Source organism: Nuphar pumila, chromosome 10, assembly GCF_984573655.1.
Source record: "Nuphar pumila chromosome 10, dmNupPumi1.hap1.1, whole genome shotgun sequence".
Lineage (NCBI taxonomy): Eukaryota > Viridiplantae > Streptophyta > Magnoliopsida > Nymphaeales > Nymphaeaceae > Nuphar > Nuphar pumila.
Window position 1 is genome coordinate 114,462,109 of NC_143258.1, and position 21,958 is coordinate 114,484,066.

At 36.2% G+C, this 21,958-nt stretch overlaps 1 protein-coding gene across 3 annotated transcripts in view; it reads left to right on the forward strand.

Moving 5' to 3' along the window:
* LOC149827987 (Transducin/WD40 repeat-like superfamily protein) overlaps nt 1-21,958 on the forward strand; it is a 103,866-nt gene that overhangs the window by 57,788 nt on the left and 24,120 nt on the right. For all 3 annotated transcript variants that reach the window (XR_016435004.1, XM_090019783.1, XM_090019782.1), the window contains 5 exons: nt 3,223-3,262; nt 4,092-4,162; nt 16,319-16,389; nt 18,245-18,322; nt 18,525-18,697. Coding sequence is in view for 2 of the 3 variants with exons in the window: in XM_090019783.1 (XP_089875909.1) it covers nt 3,223-3,262; nt 4,092-4,162; nt 16,319-16,389; nt 18,245-18,322; nt 18,525-18,697 (433 nt within the window). In the remaining variant the exon portion in view is untranslated. The remainder of the gene's footprint in view (nt 1-3,222; nt 3,263-4,091; nt 4,163-16,318; nt 16,390-18,244; nt 18,323-18,524; nt 18,698-21,958) is intronic.

The window sequence follows — 21,958 nt, forward strand, 5'->3', positions numbered from 1 at the left end:
GAGCACTAGCAAAAAAGAAGGGGCGTATGTGTACAACTCGATTGGGACTCAAGTCGAGCCATATAGGAAGGGGGGCTGACAGGGGCTGGCCCTGTTAGGACTCAGCTCGACTGAGCGGGGTGCGACATGGGCTGACCCTATTGGGGCTTAGCTCGGCTAAGAGGGGGATGTGGCAGGGGAGTCAACATCTACTGTCGGCTGTCCCAGTATAGTAGCAACAACAAAAAAGGAAAAGGAAAAGGGTGCTCAACACCCTCCTTTTAGGCGAGCTAGAGCCACCGCCGTTTGGTGTCTCTGGTCAGTCTTTCCCATAGGGAGAAAAACAATAGGGAGGGTGCTCGGCACCCTCCCTAAAGGTGATTCAAAGAGAAACAAGAGAGGGTAGGAGGGGCGATGCCCTCCTGCCTGGGGTTAACAAAGGGACGAGAGAGGGCAGGAGGGACGATGCCCTCCTACATGGGGTTAACAGGGAGATGAGAGAGGACAGGAGGGGCGATGCCCTCCTGCTTGGCGTTAACAGAGAGAAGAGAGGGGGGGGGGAGAGAGAGAGGGAGCAACGTACCTGGGGGAGGTAGTGCTGGTCTCGGTTGCGCCGACGTGAGGAGGGCTCCGACGAGCAAGAGGGGGAGACAGAAAGAGCAGGGTGGCGTCGGGGGTTCTTCGGTGAGGGTGGGTCGAGGGGAGAAGAGTCGAGGAGGGAGGGGGTTTCTGATTTCGTAAAGAGACCCCCCCCCCCCCCCCTATGGGGTTTTAAATATTCCACGCTATCGTGGCTGTGACCCGGATCTGGGCTGGATCCAAGCTGAATCTGATTTTTTTTTAAAAATCTTGAATCTTACACTTGTTCATCGGCAGATATCAGGAATCATCACCATCAATCAAAACATTAAGAATCATCTTTTAATGCCGGGACATCAAAGAAATTATCATCCATTGACGTCATTTTTAGAGGGACACAGGGAAAAAAATTATTACACTGTTTGGTCTCTTTTAGCATTTTAATTAATTAAGAGTTATTTACACAAGAACAATTATGCAAATCATCATACAATAACAAATTCGGACCTTTATCCTATCAATTCAACAATGTAATTAATTCAGGAACAATTTGCAAAAATCATTTTGCAATGCATTTACAGTTTCACTATCTCAAGAGTAACACATGCTCTTGGCCTCTAAAGGCCCCTCAGTGGTTTACATGTAACCACTATACAATTGAATAACAATTTAAATGACATTGCAAATTTCAATCAACATAAATCACACCAAGATATTCAAGCTGGAGTTCACAATACCACATCAATGAGTATCCACAACACATAAGCTAATGCACATTGAACCATGCATATCAGAGTTTCAGGCAACAAAAAAAATATTCAGATTTCAACTTGAATTCCAACCAGATCCCTTTTACATGCATGAAATCAGATTTTTGTGACATGCCACGAAATCCATTTTTTATAACATGCCCAACTTTCATTTAGAATCAGGTTTAGTTAAATATCCACACAAACCAAATGACAACAATCATTTGGTTCAGATATAATTAATTATCCAAGGCCAGCTGATTTTGTGGTTTCAAAAAGGAATTAAACATTTGGAACAACACGGATAACATAATCAGTTTTATGTTTATTCAATGCTCTAAAAAAAATCAGCTTTAAGTGTGTTTGTGCAAACTGAAAAATCCGTTTATAAGTGAGTGATTGTACACTTCTGAAATTCAGATCTATGAGTGTAAATGAGCATATCTGAAAATCAGATCTAGGTGTCTGCCTTGATCAAGTGCAAATAGATTTAAATATATGCCTTGATCATGTGCAACCCAGTTTGAGGGTGTGCCTTGAACATGTGCAACCCGTGCTAAGGTGTGTCATGCACTTAAGAAAGCCAACTTTGAAGTGAGTGTTTGGAATTTGAGAAAAACATTTTCTAAGGTAGGAATTGAACCATTATAAATTCATGCTTGTCATATATATATATATATATATGTATATATGTCATGATCGACATATATATACTTGTATGCTGATCGGTGAACATGCACATATATATATATATATACATATGTTCTGGTCAACATATGTATATATATTTCTGATTTAATGATCCCATTCAGATTAGAAGATCAAGAAATTTAAGAACTCTTAACTTGATGGGTTCTAAGCATATGCAGTAGCAAACAGTTTTACATGCTCAGTAAAATTTATACACAATAAAAAATAACTAAGGCCTAGCATAAACAGTAAAGAACTAACAACAGAATTTTTTTTTTTACAGTCTGAGAGCGATTTGAACCTGTTTTAGGTTCAGATCTGCATTGAAACTGTTTGCGGCTAACACGTTTTAATGCTTATTTCTTATTTCTGCAGGTTGCAAAACAGATTCATGCTAGGATCAAGATATACTGCAGATTCAAAAACACATGCTGATAAATACTTACAAAACACAACACACTCCACTAAATACTTAGAGCGATGAAAAATGAATAGCTCATATTGCAGGCTTCTAATGTTATAGCTAGTTTATGATTGATTCATTTTCACTACTTAATAGTTGATACGTGTGACTTGCTGGTTCCAAATCTCTAGTCCCAACAAAGCTTATGGCTAACCATTTTTTCTGATTGTAGGTTGTTTATCATGCCTTTTCTATAGAATTTAAGCATCTTTGTTTAACTTCTGTTTCTTCTTAGTTTTCCAATATTTTCCATTTTTCTTTTTGTTATTTTAAATGCAAGTTTTTTCTCAAGATTATCTAGGATTTATCAAAGGAGCTACTATATCTCGAGATTTTGTTCCCCTGAGATATGGCTGAGATCAATACCTGTGACTATGATGTACAAATTCATATATACACATGCATGCATGCATAACCACATGATTATCATGTATGTATGTATGATTATCATCTATAATGCAACTTCTTGAACAAGAATTCTATGCCACCTTGGCTAGTAAACATTGACTAATAAATGCAAGTCAAAAATTGACATGCATGTAAACAATGACAAATTAACAAATATGCAAGTAGCTATAAAACTAAAGAATCAAAGTCATGAATAAAAGGATTTAGGGACCCAATGTTTGCTTTTGTCCAATACAAGTCTTAGCATGTCTTGAAATTTTGTGGTATGTTTGGTGTCAACATGGATTCAGAAATTAAGTGTGGAACACATGCCTGTGGTTGTGTAGTGAATTATTTTAATATTTTTCTATGCAGGTTGCATTGTGGAAGTTTTTGCCCAGGGCTTCTTCTCAAGGTGATGTAATGATAATGTTACTACACAAGTTTCTAATTGCTATCTTGTATTTGATATGCCTTGTGGAAGTAAGAGCTTTTCAAATGAGATTCTCTACATGAATGTTTGATTATGGAAAGGGCTGAACGCTATCTGGGCCTGGCACAAGTGTGGGCTGCTCGAACTCTGAATAGAGCAGCTTAAACTAGGCTTTAGGGTGGTGTGAGCTCAAAACAAGGTTGACTATCATGTTCAAATTCTGCTTTGTTGAGCCTAAGCATGCTTTAGCTCACTTGGCCTAACTTAGTTCAATCCAGGTTTTAAGTAGAATATATTTCTTCATTAGGGAGATGGATTTTGAACCCGCATCTCTCATGTACAAGGCAAATGCTGTAACCACTAGTATGCAATTCTCTTTATTGTTATTAATGTGATTATTTTATATAAACATAAAGCCATGAGCCATGACTATGGATTAGAATAATAATAATGACACTAATAACGATATTATTATGATTATTAAATTAACCTAATGAGCTCCTGATTAGCTTGACCGAAGGCTTGAGCTAGTAGGAGCCTTGAAATAGTGCCTGAGCTTGGCTTATTCGTTAAATGATCCTAGACTATGCTTCTCGCAAGAAGCTTAGCACGTTGAGCAGCCTTCATTGTGTCTCCTCATATGCTATTTCTTGACAGAGGAATGAATGTCATTTGCATCTGATGATCTCTGTATTAGTTTTATGGCACTCCCAACTATATATTACAGTTCTAACTTTTAGTTTATTGCTTTGCATGACCCAGTTGTATTCACAAGCAAGATTTGTTAATTCTTTTTTTTTCCTGTTGGCAGATACAAGGCCTTTGCTTTGTTTCGCAGCAGATATACTTCCTATCAGAGCTGTATCTTGGGCACCTAATGAAAGTTAAGTGGTGTTTCCTGGTGTTTTTACTTTATGGATGTTTCCTGGTGCCCATTTATTCTTTTAACTTTTGAACTTCTGTGTCTGCATTGCTCTGTTCTGAATTGATCATTTGTTTTGAGCTCAATATGAAAATTTTAGTAACTTCTTATTACACGGGATACAATTGGAAGCTTTTCTTTGGAAACTGCATAAACCAATGGTGTTTTGGTGAACCTTGAGTTGTGATTTTTCTTGCCTGTGGCAGACACTTCCTACACATATTGCTTTGGAAGCTTGTGAAGTATTGAATATACCTCAACTTGTGAAATCAAAATTTTTGGTTATAATATCATTGTAATGGAAAATTTTGTTATTTCTCAACCTGTTGAATCTCATATTTGTTGTTATGATAGTTTCAATTTGATGGTTTTTGCTTTCGAGATTGCAGTGTTTAACTTTAATGTTTCTTTAACTTTACTGTGACATCTTCTGAGTTTGCGAGTGGCGAAAGTCAGGAATTTGAAAATAAAAGAAAATTATCTGTACTCTGTTTCTTTTTCCTTTTTTGTACTGTCTTTCTTTAACATTGTTAGACCAGGAACATATTTGTGTTAACTATTGAAATGATTTTTGTTTTCAACTATTTCTAATAATCAGATTAGCTTCTTATGCAGCAGCCAATCGGGCTGTTTTCTTAATTCTCTTGAACCTTTTCTTCTCTTCTTTCTTGTATTCCAACTAAGTTTTCTTCGTCTCACATTATCCCTTCATACGTCCTGGGACTTCTGACTCTTGAAGACAGCCTGCCGCCAAATGCACTCATGTACACATGAGCCAGTTCACATATGATTGGTTGAACTACTTTCTGAACCTTAGTAAAGCAAAATCATGGATTCCAGTTTATTATAATTAACCCTTCACTTCTACCTGTATGGATTGGTCTTATGCATCTGTTTTGCGGTTATTCAGTGGAGATCTCTTCTCGTGGTCCTATTGTTCCTCTCCACATTCCTTTACTTTGTCAATCATGTCACTGCACGTTGTGGATGCATAGTTCATTGCATTTTTGTTTGACAAATAATTTATGCTTTCCAATAAGAGGCAGCAGCCAAAAGGGCGTAGCTTATACCTTTAGGGTCTGATTGGATAACAAGTCTTGGATGCACTCAAGAACATGGATATGGAGGTTCTTGTTCATTGTTTTCATTTGATATGCGCTTGGACATAGATGCTTCATTTCAACCAGTCCAAAATTGTTTTAAGTTAATGGTCGACTTTTAAAAATTAAGGTGTCAAAACAAACACTTCTTTATTAAGTATTTAATTATAAATACCCTCTAAGATTTAGAAAAGATAATTGTTATGGATGTGCTACCTCTGTCTTTATTATTGCTAAACACTGGACCTCCTATATAGCTGAGGAATATATGTTCTACAACTTAAATATTTACTATCCATGCAGTGCCTTATGCCTCTCCTAGAAATGTTAATCATTTCCAAAGATCTCAAGTTGTAGAAATAATAGCTCTACTATGAATCCCACACATGACATCACGGATGTGGCGAAAATAACCCATATGAATATCTTACTCTCTTTCTGTAATAGTTTTATTAGAATGCCTTCTGTATCAAGATGGCTTAAGGATGATTTAAAAATGAACGTCTTTAGTAAGGTGATAAAACATATGAGAGTGGCACGTCACACATGACCTCAATTAGTAATGAGGACGTATTCTCAGTTGCAGCTGGTTTTGATGATGATTTGACGACCTTTGACACCATACCACTTCTAGAGAATGTAACCTGTGTTGCAGCTTCTTCTACTTAAGCATTAATCCCCTTTTATTCATACGTCTATGAAGATCTCTTTTTTTAATTGATTCAATTGAAGTGCTAGCTGTTGCCAATGGCAATCTTATTAAACTCAAGGAGGAAACAGATGTGAGAAAGAAGATCAATAGCAGTGAACCATTAGCCGCGGTGTTTCTTAATGTGTGGGGTTTCCACACGGTTGTCTTATTTATATTCTAATCCTAGTGTGGTTTATTAACAAGTACATCCATTACACCCACATTAGGAACATATTACTTCCCATTACCAAATGGTGTCTCACATATCTATGTAGTAATAAATTACAATCTACCATCGATTATTATAAATATATTATGAGAATGATGTGAAAATGTCTTTAAGGCTAAAGCTATGTGCACAAAGGCACTAGATTCACAATAGACAAATATGTGCACAAAGGCAAGATGAACACTCACAAAAGAATACACATGCACAAAGGCATGAAAAATAAAGAACAAGTTTATTCAAAGAGTGAGAGAACCTTTACAAAAAGGATAATATTACCAGAGGAAGACCCCATATTTATACAAGAAGAATAAGAGAGAGAGGGGGCCATTGGAGCTCCCACAAAGTAAACGTTGGGGAGCCCCAACGTCTACTAATGTGGGGCCCCCAATGGTCCCAAAAAGTAGAAATAAAAAAGATAAAAAAAACAAAACAAAAAAGACTGAAATAAGTTTTTTTATAATAAACAACTTATATTACATAGTGAACAGACCAAAACACCCCTATCAGATATTTTGGAGTAAATAGAAAACAATATATATGTGTATATATGTATATGTATCTCTTTCTTTATATATATATATATATATATATATATATATATATATATATATATATATATATATATATATATATATATATATATATATATATATATATATATATATATATATATCAGATACAATTTAACCCTCTCCCTCAAACTTACGGCGTAATGATCGAAAGTTTGCCAAGGAGAAAATTAAATTTAGGAGAACAGAGCGCCTTGGTGAAGAAGTCAGCCAATTGATATTCTAATGTTACATAAGAAAGATCTATAACTTTCTTCATATATTCTTCTCTAACAAAGTGGCAATTCATCTCGATATGCTCCGTGCGCTCATGAAGGGTGTGATTTTTGGCAATATAAATTGCACTCTTGTTATCACAACACAACTTTGTGGGCCCTTGAACATGAATCTCCATATCCTCCAGTAGCTGTCCGATCCAGACAATCTCCATGGTTGTAGTTGCTATAGCTCGGTATTCGACTTCAGTAAATGATAGGAACACCTTTTGTTGCTTCTTGCATCTCCAATAAATTAATGATTCTCCTAAGAACACACAAAAACCAGTGGTGGAGTGACGGTTATTTGGATCACCTCCCCAATCACAGTCAGTATAAGCAATTAAATTTAATTCAGAAGATGAAGATAAAAATACTCTCTTATTCAAAGATCCTTTTATATATCTTATGATTCGGAGGATTGCACTCATATGAACAAATGTAGGCACATGCTGAAATTGGCTTGCAATATGAACATGTGAAATATCAAGTCTAGTGATGCTAAGAGACATTAAAGATCCAACAAGTTGCCTGTAAGGAGTTAGATCTTTTAGAAGAACCCCATCATCGATTTTCATCTTTGTTCCTACTACTTCAGGGGTTTCACAAACTTTATTATTTGTCATTTCTGACTTATCAATAATCTCAAATACAAGTTTAGTTTGAGATAAAAAATAACCTCTATGAGAATAGACAACTTCAATGATTAAAAAATATGTTAGAAATCCCAAGTCTGACATTTCAAATTTATCTTTTAGTATAGATTTTATGCACTTGATCCCTTTAGTATCGTTACCTGTAATTAACATATCATCAACATACAATAATAAAATGACATTTCCTGCATTGGATTTCTTGACAAATAAGGCTGTGTCAGTGAAACACGACGTAAATCTATTTTCTAACATTACATTATTAAATCGACCATACCAAGCTTTGGGAGCTTGTTTTAAGCCATAAAGAGCTTTTCGTAGGCGAAAAACTTTTCCTTTAGGAATTTTTATTTCTGAAGGAGCATCCGTAATTCGTATAGAATTCTTCGTTTAAATCACCATTTAAAAAGACATTTTTGACATCCATTTGATATATGTTCCATTTTTTAATTGAAGCAATGGTAATAAGACACCTAACTGTAACCATAAGCGCAACTGTGGCAAAAGTTTCTTCATAGTCTATACCATATTCTTGATTATACCCTTTGACAACTAGACATGCTTTATACCTTTCAAGAGACCCATCGCTCTTGGTCTTGACCTTGAAAATCCATCTACATCCTATAGCTTTCTTTCCACTAGGAAGATTTTGAAAATTTCAAGTTTTAGCTTTCTTAAGAGCTCTAAGTTCATTATCCATAGCTTCCCTTCATTCAACAATCTTCCTGGCTTATTCAAAGTTTTTAGGTTCCACATATGAGTGAATGACGCTAAGACAAACTCTATATTTGAGTGAGAAAAAATCATAGGATATAAACCTAGAAGGAATTCTTCTAGCCCTTTCGGTTCTTCGAGGATTTAGATCATGTGCGGAGGTAGGTTCGCTATAGTTCTCAATTGCACTTCTAAAAGTGTTTCTATCTCTATGTGAATAGGTGATAGGATCACTAGATGTTCTTTCTTCGATATGATGATCAATAGATTGATGAGGAGAGTTGTTATTCTCTTCTATATTTTCATCATCACTAAGATCATTATATACGAATTCATCATCACTAAAAATATCATCATTTCTAGATAACAACTCAAACAAAAATGAATAATCCACATTTTCTTCATGAGACTCACATTTTTCAAAACCACTAATGTTTTCCAAAAAAGTTACATTCCTAGAAACATATAATTTATCATTTTTAATATCATAGCATCTAAAACCTTTTTGAGTTTTGGAATATCCAAGAAATGCACAATGAAATTGATTATTATCCATAAGAACAAAACATTTTTATCCATAAGAACAAAACATTTTTATCCATTAAATTGATTCTTAATCATCATGTGATATGCCTTAAAAGATGCGAAAACCTCATGTTTATGTTTAAGGAAATATATCCAACTATATCTAGAATAATCATCAACAAAAATAACATAATATGTAAACCCTCCTTTAGATATAACAGGTGCCGGTCACCATACATCCGAATGGTTTGGTTGTAAATATAGATCTTTGTTCAAAAGGCAAGCTTCTCATTTTTATAAGAATACAATCATTACATGTGAGAAAGTATAGCTACACAACATAGAGTCTTAATTTTAGACCTTAGAATTAGACAATGCCGCAAAAGGGATAGACATAGGATAGATCCTAGAATTAAGTGGTGGGCACTGAAAGGAGCTAAACAAAGAATGTTTGTAGAGCAGGTAGTTAAGGAAGTTGATTGGTGTCTGGAGGAGGATTCAGACTCAATGTGGAATAAGATAGCGGGTGGCATGAGAAAGGTGGCTAAGGAGGTATTGGGTGATGCTAAAGGCGGTGCACCACTAGGTAAGGATACATCATGGTGGAACGAGGATGTTAAATTAGCTATTAAGGTTAAAAGAGAGTGTTATAGAAATCTAAGTAAGAGTCGTGATAACGAGAATTTGGAGAAGTATATGATAGCAAAGAAAGAAGCTAAAAAAGTAGTTTGAAACGCGAGTGATAAGGTATATAAGGAGGTTTATGACAAGTTGGATACCAAAGAGGGCGAGAAGGATATTTATAGGCTTGCAAAGATGAGAGATAGGAAATCGAGGGATCTGGGTATGATTAGATGTATCAAAGATGAAACACAAAGGGTTTTTGTCAAAGATGAGAAGATTAAAGAGAGATGGAAAGATTATTTTGATAAGCTATTTAATGGAAGTCATGCTCAAGATCTTGGAGACTTGTCCATTCCTTTTCATGAGATGAATCGTGACTTCATGTGCAAGATTCAAAAGAAAGAAATTGCAGAGGCTTTGAAGATAATGAAATCAAGAAGGGCAGTTGGCCCAGATGGTATACCTATCGAGGCTTGGAAATGCTTGGGAGAGAAAGGTTTAGAATGGTTGACAAATATTTTTAACAAGATTTGGCGGACAAATAAGATGCCTAATGAGTGGAGGAAGAGTACTTTGGTGCCTCTATATAAGAATAAGGGTGATATACAAGATTGCTCAAACTATCGTGGTATAAAACTCATGAGTCATACTATGAAACTTTGGGAGAGGGTGATTGAGTCTAGGTTGAGGAAGGTTGTCATGATATCGGAGAATCAATTTGGTTTTATGCTTGGAAGATCAACTATGACAGCTAATCTTCTTAGACAACTTATTGAGAGAAATAGAGAAAGGAACAAAGATTTGCATATGTTTTTTTTTTATTTGGAGAAGGCATACGATAGATTACCTAGGGACGTTCTTTGGTGGACAATGATGAAGAAAGGTGTTTCTCTCAAGTACATTAGTATAATTAAGGATATGTATGAAGGAGTAGTAACCAATGTCCGCACTTGTGGAGAGGTGACAACCAATTTTCCTATAACATTTGGGTTACATCAAGGATCTGCTTTAAGCCCTTTCCTATTTGCTATAGTGATGGATGAGCTTACGAGATCAATTCAAGAAAATGTGTCGTGGTGTATGTTGTTTGCTGATGATATTGTTTTGATTGATGAGTCTAGAGCTGGGGTTAAATGCCAAGTTAGTATTATGGAGACAGACATTGGAAGCAAGGGGTTTTAAGTTGAGTAAGAGTAAGACATAATATATGGAATGTCGGTTTAGTAAGTAACGAAGTAGTGATGGGAGTGTAGTGAAGCTTGGTAAGCAAGAAATATCGGTGGATGATTGTTTCAAATATTTGGGATCTATTATTCAAAAGTATGGAGAAATTGATGGAGATGTAAATCATAGGATAAATGTTGGGTGGATGAAATGGAAAAGTGCAACTGGAGTGTTGTGCGATCGTAGAATGCCATTGAGGTTGAAGGGAAAGTTTTATAGGACGACTATTAGGCCCGCTTTACTATATGGTACGGAATGTTGGGCTGCCAAGAGACATCATATTCAAAAAATGAGTGTAGCTGAGATGCGTATGCTTAGATGGATGTGTGGAAATACAATAAAAGATAAGATTCAGAATGAGGAGATACATAAGAAGGTAGGCGTTGCACCCATTGAAAATAAGATGAGAGAGAATCGTTTACGGTGGTTTAGACATATTCGGCGAAGGCCTAATGATGCTCTAGTTAGAAGGATGGAGAAATGAAAAAATATATTAGTTAAAAGAGGCCGGGGTAGGCCTAGGAAGACTTGGATGGAGATGATAGGAAAGAATATGAATGCTTTGAACCTCACCGAGGACATGGCATTGGATAGAAATGATTGGAGGAGAAGGATTCATGTGGAAGACCCAAAATAATTTTCTTTTTTGGTTCATATCGCCGACCCCAATTGTTTTGGGATGAAGACTTAACATCACATCTATGGTCCGAGAGTTGAGAGACCGAAAGCAAATTCAAATTTAATTTTGGTATAAATCTAACTTTGGCAATAAAAAAATCTTGTTTTTCAAAGTTTCCAACTCCTTTAATTTCAAGAAAAGCACCATTTGTGGTTGAAACAAAAGATGGTAAAATATTTTTTTTATATTCGGAAAGTGCAAAAATGTTGGGTGTGATATGAAAGGAGGCACCTAAATCTAAAAGCCAAGAGATCTTACCGGGAGGAGATGATATGGCGACACCGGAAATGGATCATTTGAGGAAAGGTTAAAGAGCTTCCATGACTTGACTTAAAGATAATGCACCATTGTTGGATGTAGATGGATTCTCCTTGTGTGGTTGAAATGTGGTAGACATAGCTACCTTCTTCTTCCACTTTGGACAGACCGACTTAATATGTCCCGGTTCCTTACAAAAGTGACAAATGATTTTACCATAATCTCTTCCTTGGTATCTTCCATTTTGGCCACCATCTTCTACTGCTTCTTGATTTTAATTTTGAATTTTATTGAAGTGAGGGGATTTATAGGTTTTCAAATTATTCCCCGGTCTAGAAACAACACAAGCTCTTTCATTTTCATCTTTGTTTGGAAGCATAGTAAGAACACTTGGATTGGTTTTACTCATTCTCAATTGAGTTTTTTCTCCACTTAGCTTAGTAAGAACATCTTCAAGAGGTGAAGTAAAAGAAGATAGAAGAAAAGATCTTATTTGCTCGAACTCGGGTCTAAGCCCATTCAAAAAATTAAAAAACCGATCTTCTTCTAATTGTTTGTGTCAAAGCTTAATGACTTCTCCACTCCATTTTTGTTTAAGCATAACAAACTCATCCTAAATAGATAACAATTCGACGAAATATTCTCTAATAGTCAATTCGCCTTGTTGAAGGGTTAAAATCCTTTTTTGAAGATAATATTTGTGGGATAAATCTCTCAAGGTATACATCTTCTCAAGATATTCCCAAACTTGAGACACCTTTTTAAATTTCAAAATATTTGCATTGATTCTAGTCTCAACCGAAGAAAAAATCCATGAGAGAATTTTATAGCTTTTCATCTTCCATTCTTCATGCTTTTTGTTATACTCTTCAAATGCTTTTACTCTCTCCTCTCCATCAAGAACTGTTATTTCTCCTTTTTCAACAATAGTGATTTTTGGCTCGGGTTCCGGAATCGTACCTTGGATGTAACCCCAAAGTCTCTTACTCTTGATGTGAGCCTCCATATTGCCAAGCTCAAACATGATAGTTTGAGCCATTGAGTTTGAAACCAAAGGAAAAGTGAGTCTTTTTCCACCATTGAGGAGCTTTTATGAAAGACAAAGGAATTTCAAAAAAATAGAACACTTATCACAATGGGTCTTCCTTTCATGCTTTCTTGAAGTACCTTAAACGAGAAGAATCTTTGCAAGTGCCTTCAACGCCAAAATAGAAGAGAGAGATGAAGGCACAATTTTCGAGGCACTGATCACGATGGCTATTGCTCACACATCCACTTCTCATAAACCAAACTCTGATACCATGTGAAAATGTCTTCAAGACTAAAGTTATGCGCACAAAGGCACTAGATTCACAATAGACAACTATGTGCATAAAGGCAAGATGAACACTCACAAAAGACTACACATGCACAAAGGCATGAAAAATAAAGAACAAGTTTATTCAAAGAGTGAGAACCTTTACAAAAAGGATAATATTACAAGGGGGAAGACCCCATATTTATACAAGAAGAATAAGAGAGAGAGGGGGCCATTGGGGCTCCCACAAAGTAGACGTTGGGGAACCCCAACGTCTACTAATGTGGGGCCCCCAATGGTCCCAAAAAGTAGAAATAAAAAAGATAAAAATAAAAAAAAAACAAAAAAGACTGAAATAAGTTGTTTTATAATAAACAACTTATATTACATAGTGAAAAGACCAAAACACCCCTATTGGGTATTTTGGAGTAAATAGAAAACAACATTAATATATTTGGATTTATCATGAAGCACAAGATTTACTGCTAGTGATGTTGTAAAGATCGTAATGTATCATATGTTATGCTACGATAGGTATCATATCTTTTTAGTTTTTCGATACGATACACTCATATATCTCTATACAAGTGTGTATCACATCGATGTAAGATACACTTGATATGGGACATACCTTACAATACGCAACCAGATCCATTCAAGTTGTACTGATTTTTTTTTTTTAAAATATGAGGCCCCTTAGGGCCAATTCATACTCACTCATAAAGAGCTGGAGAGCGATTTCTTGCAAGGAAAAGATGATGATGATAATCAATCATGATTATCTTGTCTGTTTTTGTTTGAATTTTGAAAAAAAACTTATGTAAAAATTTTAAGCATTGAAAAACATTGTGATTTTGTTTTTGTTTATGTAAAAACACACTATTATAATGTTTTGTTTGCTTTATTAATTGTTTAATATGCATATTATTTCATAGTTTACATTCTTCTAGTGAGATATGCATGCCATTCAGTGCATATTTGTCACGAACCAATGTGATTCTTTAGTGAGCCACTTATGGGCTAAAGCACACTTGAGAATTGACCACTTATGGGTCTAACATAAAGCAAATATAAAAAGAAGCCACTTAAGGGCTGAGAACACACTTGAAATAATGGACTTTATTAGGGAACAATCCTTGAGAGAATTAGATACAAGAGAGGGGGCTAACCCCTTTATATACAAATGGAGGCTCATAGAGAGCCGTTGGGACTTGGGACCTACCCAACGACTAGAAGTCTAGCCGTTGGGTAGGGTCCAACGACTCCTACATTATTTCGATAATGCTTTTTGTAGCTGTGAATAAATATAAAAATAATATGAAAAAATAAAAAGGAAAAAATATAAAAAATATACTTATTTTTTATGTACATGTGAAAAGACAAAAATGCCCCTAAAATTCAAGGAACATTGGATAATTTATACATAATAGGATGACCTAGCCTTTGATACCACAAAACTTTATCCAAATTTTGAACATTAAGGCAAAAAGTTTTGATGAAAATTTTCAAGTGATCCATGTAATATAAGTCTCCTTCTCTATGCCCTTCTTCAATTTGCTTCTCGGACTAGAGATCCTGTATTAAGCATTGGTTTGAAGTGAAGGAGACTCTACATCCATGATCATTGTTTAAAGAAATAGAAAGCAAATTTAAATTTAGTTTTGGAACAATTCTTATTTTTGGAATGCTAAAACTGAGAGATTTTTCAAAGTTTTCAATTCTATCAATTATCAAAAGAGGTTCCATCGGCAGTAAATACATTTCTTACTAGTAGTGTTATTACAATTAGAAAGTATAGATCCATCATAAGTCATATGAAATGAAGCACCTAAATCTAATTATCAAGGAGCCATAACTGGAGGGGAAGAGGTGGAGATGGCGACACCAGTCATTGATTGTCCTTTGAGAAGAGGTCGCAATGCTTCCATGAGCTAAGAAAGAGACATGTTTGAAATAGATTTGCTTGAAGATTCTTTATCAATTTGTGAAGGTCCAACTGAAGCAACCTTTCTTTAATCTTTTGCCTTAAATTTAGGACAATATGGTTTAATATGTCCCGGTTTTCCATAATTATGACAAACAATGATACTTTTTTTCTTTCCATCTCCTTTTCCTTCATACATACGATTATTCTCATAATTATTATTTTTGTAAAAATGTGGTGGTTTGTACGTATGGGTGTTGGCTCCCCGCTTTAAAACGGCCAATACATTGTCTTTGACTTCTATTGATTCATTTTTAGACCTCAATCTAGTCTCTTCTGTACATACTTGAGCCAAAACCTCTTGGATAGGATGAAACTCATCTTGTCGACTATGAATGATGTTACTTCTCATTTGCTAAAACTCGAGTCTCAATCCCTCGTAAATTGAAAAATTTGCTCATTATTTATTTGTTTCTTTCTAAGTTGAGCATCATTGGGAGTTTCCTAGATGAGTTCCAATTTGGCCATTTTATCCCATAGTTTCTTTAGAGAGCCAAAGTACTCTCTAACACTCTTTTCGCCTTGTTTACAATTATGTATTTTGTCTTGAAGTTCCCATTTAAAGACAATATCACATTGAGTATATGTTTGCTTGATAAAGAGCCATGCTTCATTGGCTATCTTAAATTCCAAAATAGTCGTAAGTCCCTTCATTCTTACTTCCCGTAAATAGGGAAAGCACATTGGCATGAGATATTTCCCATTCTTTCAAGGTTTTCTTATAGCTTATAAGAGCCTTCTCTTTTTCATCTCCTTTAAGCACTTCTTCTTTAATGGTTCCATCTTTCTCTTTTATGGATTTTGTGAGAGTAAGTTGAGATTTAATTGCAGAACCATCAAAAACTCCCATAAACCTTTTCCAACACGAATCCTTTTAATGGCAGTAGCCCATCTTTCCATCAAATTTGATTGGAATTACCATCACAACTTCTTTGTTGGCCATGGAACCAAAAAATATAAGACGAGAATAAGATAGAGAGAATGAATATGTGCTTGGGACAATTTTCAACTTCCTTTGAAGAACCAAGACTTCTATGCATTCACGAGATGATCTTTCTTCACGAGGATTGGTTGGCATGCTTCCCTAAAGAACATTTTTTCTCTATCATCTGGGAAAATCTAAGAAATATCATTGGAGAAGATTTCATCCTAAAGACATTTCAGTTTGCGGATTGTCCGCAAAATTATATATCTTTATTTTTCTGTTCTCATTTAAAGATTATGCTTCAAGTGTGCTACCCAAAATGTATTTATAGACCCTTTTAAATCTCTCTCTCTCTTTTTGTCTTCTTATGTGTTCTTTTAATCAAAATGCAGTGATGCAAATTGTGAACATCTAATAGTGACTGCTGGACATAGTGGAAACTTAAGGTTTTGGGACATACGGTGAGCAAATGTCATGTCTTCTGTTAGTGTTAACACATTTCCATTCATCTATTGTTGGTTTGTCCTTTGCGCATGCATTTTTGTTAATCATATAACTAATTGACTATGGCATAGACCTGGTAGAAACCACTACTTTCCTACCATATTCTTCCTTTTGGATGGCAATCATCTGGAAGTAATCCTGCAGATCAGGAGGTCGATTCTTTTGGAGTGCATTCTACCAGCTCAATGAGATTCTGCCCTAAGGAGATCCGAGAATACTCAATGAAAATGCATGTGGACTTGTTACCAAAATAAATAAGTTCTCCTGATGTCTGCTTCTGCCCACGCTCAATAGAACTCAATGGACCGATTGAGATTGTTCTCTATATACTGTTATTGAACAGTTAGGCATGTATTCATGGACCTTTTCATTTTCTAAGCCACAAAGTGCATACACATGGTAATGCTACGTGCTAAATACTGCCTCACACTTCTCTTAACAAAGACCATTTTGTACATTTATACATTCACTAAATGCCTTATGCAGCTTTTTCCTTTTCTTTTCTGTGTTCTGAACTGAAACCAACACAAAGCACAGCTGGTTTTACATGTGAAAAGAATATTATGATCTCTGTTTCTCCAAACTTACAGAAACTGAAAAGGGGAAATCTCCCTCAAGCCTTGCATGGGAGATAACCAAAGGTTTAGACTCTCTCTTTCTCTCTTTCAGACTCTTGGAGACATTTAGCCAAAAAGTCCCTATATTTTTGGCTTTGCTTGCGTGAATCTAGTCGTGCTCTTTGCTACTATTACAGAGTATGATTCCTGGTACATCTGTAATGGTCTGTGTAACTGCGACATGGCGGTTCAGACGCGTTGACATGGGTATGGGTACCGGGTGTAGTGCCGGTACGCCGCGGGTCGGGTCCTGCACTGTGCTGGGTCTAATGCAGTTCCGAACCTCAAAAACAAACAAAAAACCTCCCCCCCCCCCTCTTCTCTTGCTATTGCTTTCCCCTCTTTGTCTTCTCTCTCGATTTACCCCTCTCTCTCTGTCTCCTTCTCTCGATTTACCCCTCTCTCTCGATTCCCCCTCTCTATCTCCCTTTCTCTCTCATCTTCCCCCTCTTTGTCTCCCTCTCCCTCTTCTTCATCTTCTTCGTCTCGCTGCAACAAACAGTGAGAAAGAGAAAGGGGAAGGGGACAAAACTTGGTTAAACCTTCGTTGATCAGGTTTGGACAAATCCAAACCTGGTCAACGAAGCTAAAAAACGATCTTTAAATTTTTTTATTTTTTTGTCAATGAAGCTAAAAAACAACTCTCTCTCTCTCTCTCTCTCTCTCTCTCTCTATATATATATATATATATATATATATATATATATATATATATATATATATATATATATATATATATAGCTGTGTCCCCGTACCCTCATTTTTTTAAATTGGCGTGTCATACCCTCCGTACTTGTACCCCTACCCAGGTGACATAGGTAATGGTTCATTAACTTTATGTAGTCAAAAGCATAAAGTGACAGCTAAGTGTCCTCTCGAGCACCTAGGTGACACTTGCAAACCCACATTATCATAATAGTTTTAAAATAAATCTAAAGTATTATGATTTTTTTTTAAATCTAAAAAATTATTAAAATATAAACATTTACCTTGTTTTGAGATCCCCCATCTAGGTTCTCCTAGCACCTAGTGCTGCTGGATGTCAGGCCAAATCCAACTAACAAGAAAGATTGCAGTTCAATATCTCTAATAGAAATGTCTAATCATTTGCTGGTTATAAATATAAAATCATACCTTAATATGTTATTTCTTTGTACAAATTAGTTTTTAATATGTTCCCTCTATGGAATTGTAGTGATCCTTTTCGGCCTTTATGGGACCTTCATCTTTCACGAGGATTCATCTTGAGCCTTGATTGGGTACTTAATCCAAGGTAATATTATATGCTTTGGCATTTAAACATTTCCTTGTTGTGTATTATTTTATTTTTAGGTCCCTAAGTAAGTCTTGAAATGGTGCAGTTTAAAATTTGCAAAATATTTTGATGAAATCTTTATAGAAGATTTAAATTCATGCTCTTTCTTATTTGTTCATATTTTTCTAGAGCTTATTTTGATTTCTTTTTTCTTTCTTAGTTCTATTTTATTCTCAATGGATGATGGCACTCTTCGAATTCTTAGCCTGTTGAAAGCTGCATCTGATGTTCCTGTGACTGGGAAATCGTTTGTTGGAAAGCCATGCCAAGGGCTACAGACTTATTATTGTTCTTCTCATGCAGTTTGGAGTGTTCAGGTTTCAAAAGTAACAGGTTTTCTATCAATAACAACTTTTATTTTAATCTTCCATATTTGGTCGTGTTTCTCAGAAAAGTTTAAATCTGTCCTTGTTGAGTTTCACGCTTTGGACTCCTGAAGTTCATCATTCTTGCATATGCTTTTTATTCCGTTGACATTGTATTTCACATTTTTTTTTGTTTGGGAATTGTGAATTTTCTTGGAAGGGAATTTTGGAGATTGTAGACTAATGGACCGAAACAAGCCTAAACAAGATTATGAACTCTAGTGCTTATGCTTCGTTCAAGGTTTTCATTTGCTTTTCAATTTCTGATATATTTGGGCATTTCATATTTGGTAGTAACTTTGTGGGGGGATCCAACACTTACACAAGCAATATGGTTTGCTTGGATTTTACTTTTGTGGTGATTTTAGTATAGTTGTTCCCAACTTAAATGCCATTACGAGAAGGCTTTCCTCATGATGCGGATCAAGTCGTGAGAGACCCCGATCCAGCTCCAAGGGTCCAAATCATGCAAATGGATCCTCTATGGGCCGACCCAGATCCATCATCCAAGCTCCATTTGATGCAAGCCACCTCAACCAAGTGGGACCCAAGCCAAGTGTCGCTACATGAGCCATGTAAGCCACCTCAACCAACAACCACATCAGCATCGTGGGACCCACCCTTGGGTGCCCCCTCTTGGAGTCTTAAATGCAAGTGGGACCCACATGGGACATCCCCTCTAGAAGGCCAAGGAAAACGTGTCAGCCTTCTTGGCGCCCCAACCATGGTAAATGGCGTAGGGACTCGTGGGCCCTCTTGAAGGCCTCCCCATGGAACCATGCAGCCCTTTGGGATCCTTCCTTAATGGACATTGGTAGCCCAAGTGAATCTAGTGAGTTGGGCCCTCATTAAGTGAATTAGTGGAGAACCTATGTAGGGAAATAGGTTTTACCTAAATAGGTGTTATTGGTTTAAGTATGCTTTGTTATATGTGATGCTTTTATGAGAGCTCCCTTAATCTATAAAAGGGACTCATTTTGGTGTATGAGATATGTTGAATAAATTAAAACCCTTCTCTCTCAAAATCGTCTCTATCTAGTTAACATGACACGCTTCTCTCTCTCTCTCTCTCTCTCTCTCTCTCTCTCTCTCTCTCTCTCCGTACCCCTGCAAGTCCTTACCCTCCTGACTCGTTCACTCTTTCTAAAGGGTCTTCCTTATTAGTTGAAGGTGTTTAGACCTTGCCTAGGTCTGAATTGCCTAAGGACCAAGAACAAGCCATCAACTCCAATCGGTTCGTGCAGATTGCACCAAAAACTTAGAGAATTCGACCTTGTAATGAAACAACAAATGCACAAATACAATGCCATAAAGTGGCTACAAAGGTGCACACTCACAAGTACAAGAGCCTCTAATGGGTCAAATACAAAGAGCCACTAAGGGCCAATAGACAAACTCTTAAAAGAGAGCAAGAACATAAAAAATAATAAGGATCTTATTCAAATATGCTTGGCAAACAAGCATTAGAAATACAAGAGAGGACTCCCATGCTTAAGGAGCAGCTAGTTGGGGCTAGCTTTCTAGCCGTTGGGGCTGGTACAACAGCTAGTTGGACCAACTCCCAATCACATGTTACATTAGTTAAATAAAAAAAGAAATAAGAATAAGACATAAAATAAAAAAGTAAGAAACCCGTCAGTCCCTAATGGATTGACACTTATTACAGACTGAAATACCCCTAATGGGTATTTTAGTTTACATACACAGTGAAATATATATATATATATACATTTTAACACCCCCCTCAAACTTACGGTGTGATCACTGAAAGTTTGTCAAGAAAATAAAATCGAGGTGATGGAAGCGCCTTGGTGAAGAAGTTTGCTATTTGATACTCGGAGGCAATATAAGGTAGAGTGCTGGTATGCCTCAGAAATTCTTCACACACATAGTGGCAGTTCATTTCGATATGCTTGGTTTTTTTATGGAATGTATGGTTGCCAACTATTTATATTGCACTCTTATTATCACAACATAGTCTGGACGGTGTCTGAAGATGAACGCTCATGTCTTCAAGTAATCTTCGAAACTAAACGATCTCTGATGTGGTCATAGCCTTGGCATGGTACTCGGCTTCAGCGAATGATAAAAATACTTTCTACTGCTTTTTGCACTTTCACGACACCAGAGAATCACCTAAAAAAACACAAAAACTAGTAGTTAAGCATCGATCATTCAGATCTCCTCCGCAATCTGAGTCAGAATAAGTAATCAATTCAAGCGGAGAAGAGGAAAATAACAAAAGACCTTTAGAGGTAAAGGTTTGTAAATATCTAACAATTCTCATCACAACACTCATGTGAACTGTGGTGAGAAAGTTTTTAGTGGTTAGCAGTAAGAACTACCTGCACAAATAGTTAAATAAGTCAGGGTGCCAATCATTTTGCGATATGGAGTAGGATCATCCAAAGGTGTCTCATCATTAATTTTCATTTTGACATTAATTTCAGGTGTTTCCACCATTTTTTCATCAGTAATGTCTGACATGTCAATAAATATCATTAACAAACTTTGTTTGAGAAAGCAAATATGTAACGCCCCGAAATTTCTCAACTTGAAGAGTAAACTTTCTTTGAAAGAATTCTCTTAAAACTTGAACTCTGCCTTTTTGAAAGCCTTTCAACAGTATCTTTCTATTTTAAGAATCAAGTTTTTCAAATCCTAGGCACGTTAGCTCGACAAACCAAAAGTGACAACAGCGGAAGATAGTAGAAAGCTGAAAAGAATGCTAAATCCTTAATTTCAAAATGTTACTGTACAATGAAAATCAGGAGGCCCAACCCCTATTAAAGCGAAAACCAAAAACTCAAAACCCTGCAACGACGGCCAAAGATCTGGAAGGAAGAGTATAGCCTCGAACCACGTCGTATGCACCATTGACTGCCAGCCGCCGCTACTCGTCACCTGCTCATAAAACGGGTCAGTCTCGTGAAAAACTAGTAGGAGTGCAAAATAATAAGAACAACTAACAGCTAAAGCATACTACAAGATCAACAATGAGAAGACACAATATGATGCACAAGAAACTCATAAGTATGCTAACACGTGATACCACAAGTACGCAAAAACAATAACTGAAGGATGAGCATGTTTAATTTAGTTATCACTTGTTAACCGGCCATGCAGGTACGTACATGGCACATGAGCCGAAACAGCCGAGACCAATCCGAGGGTTTATTATGCTATGTATTTTAAAATCCTCGGTTGACTGACTAAATCCTATCCTAAG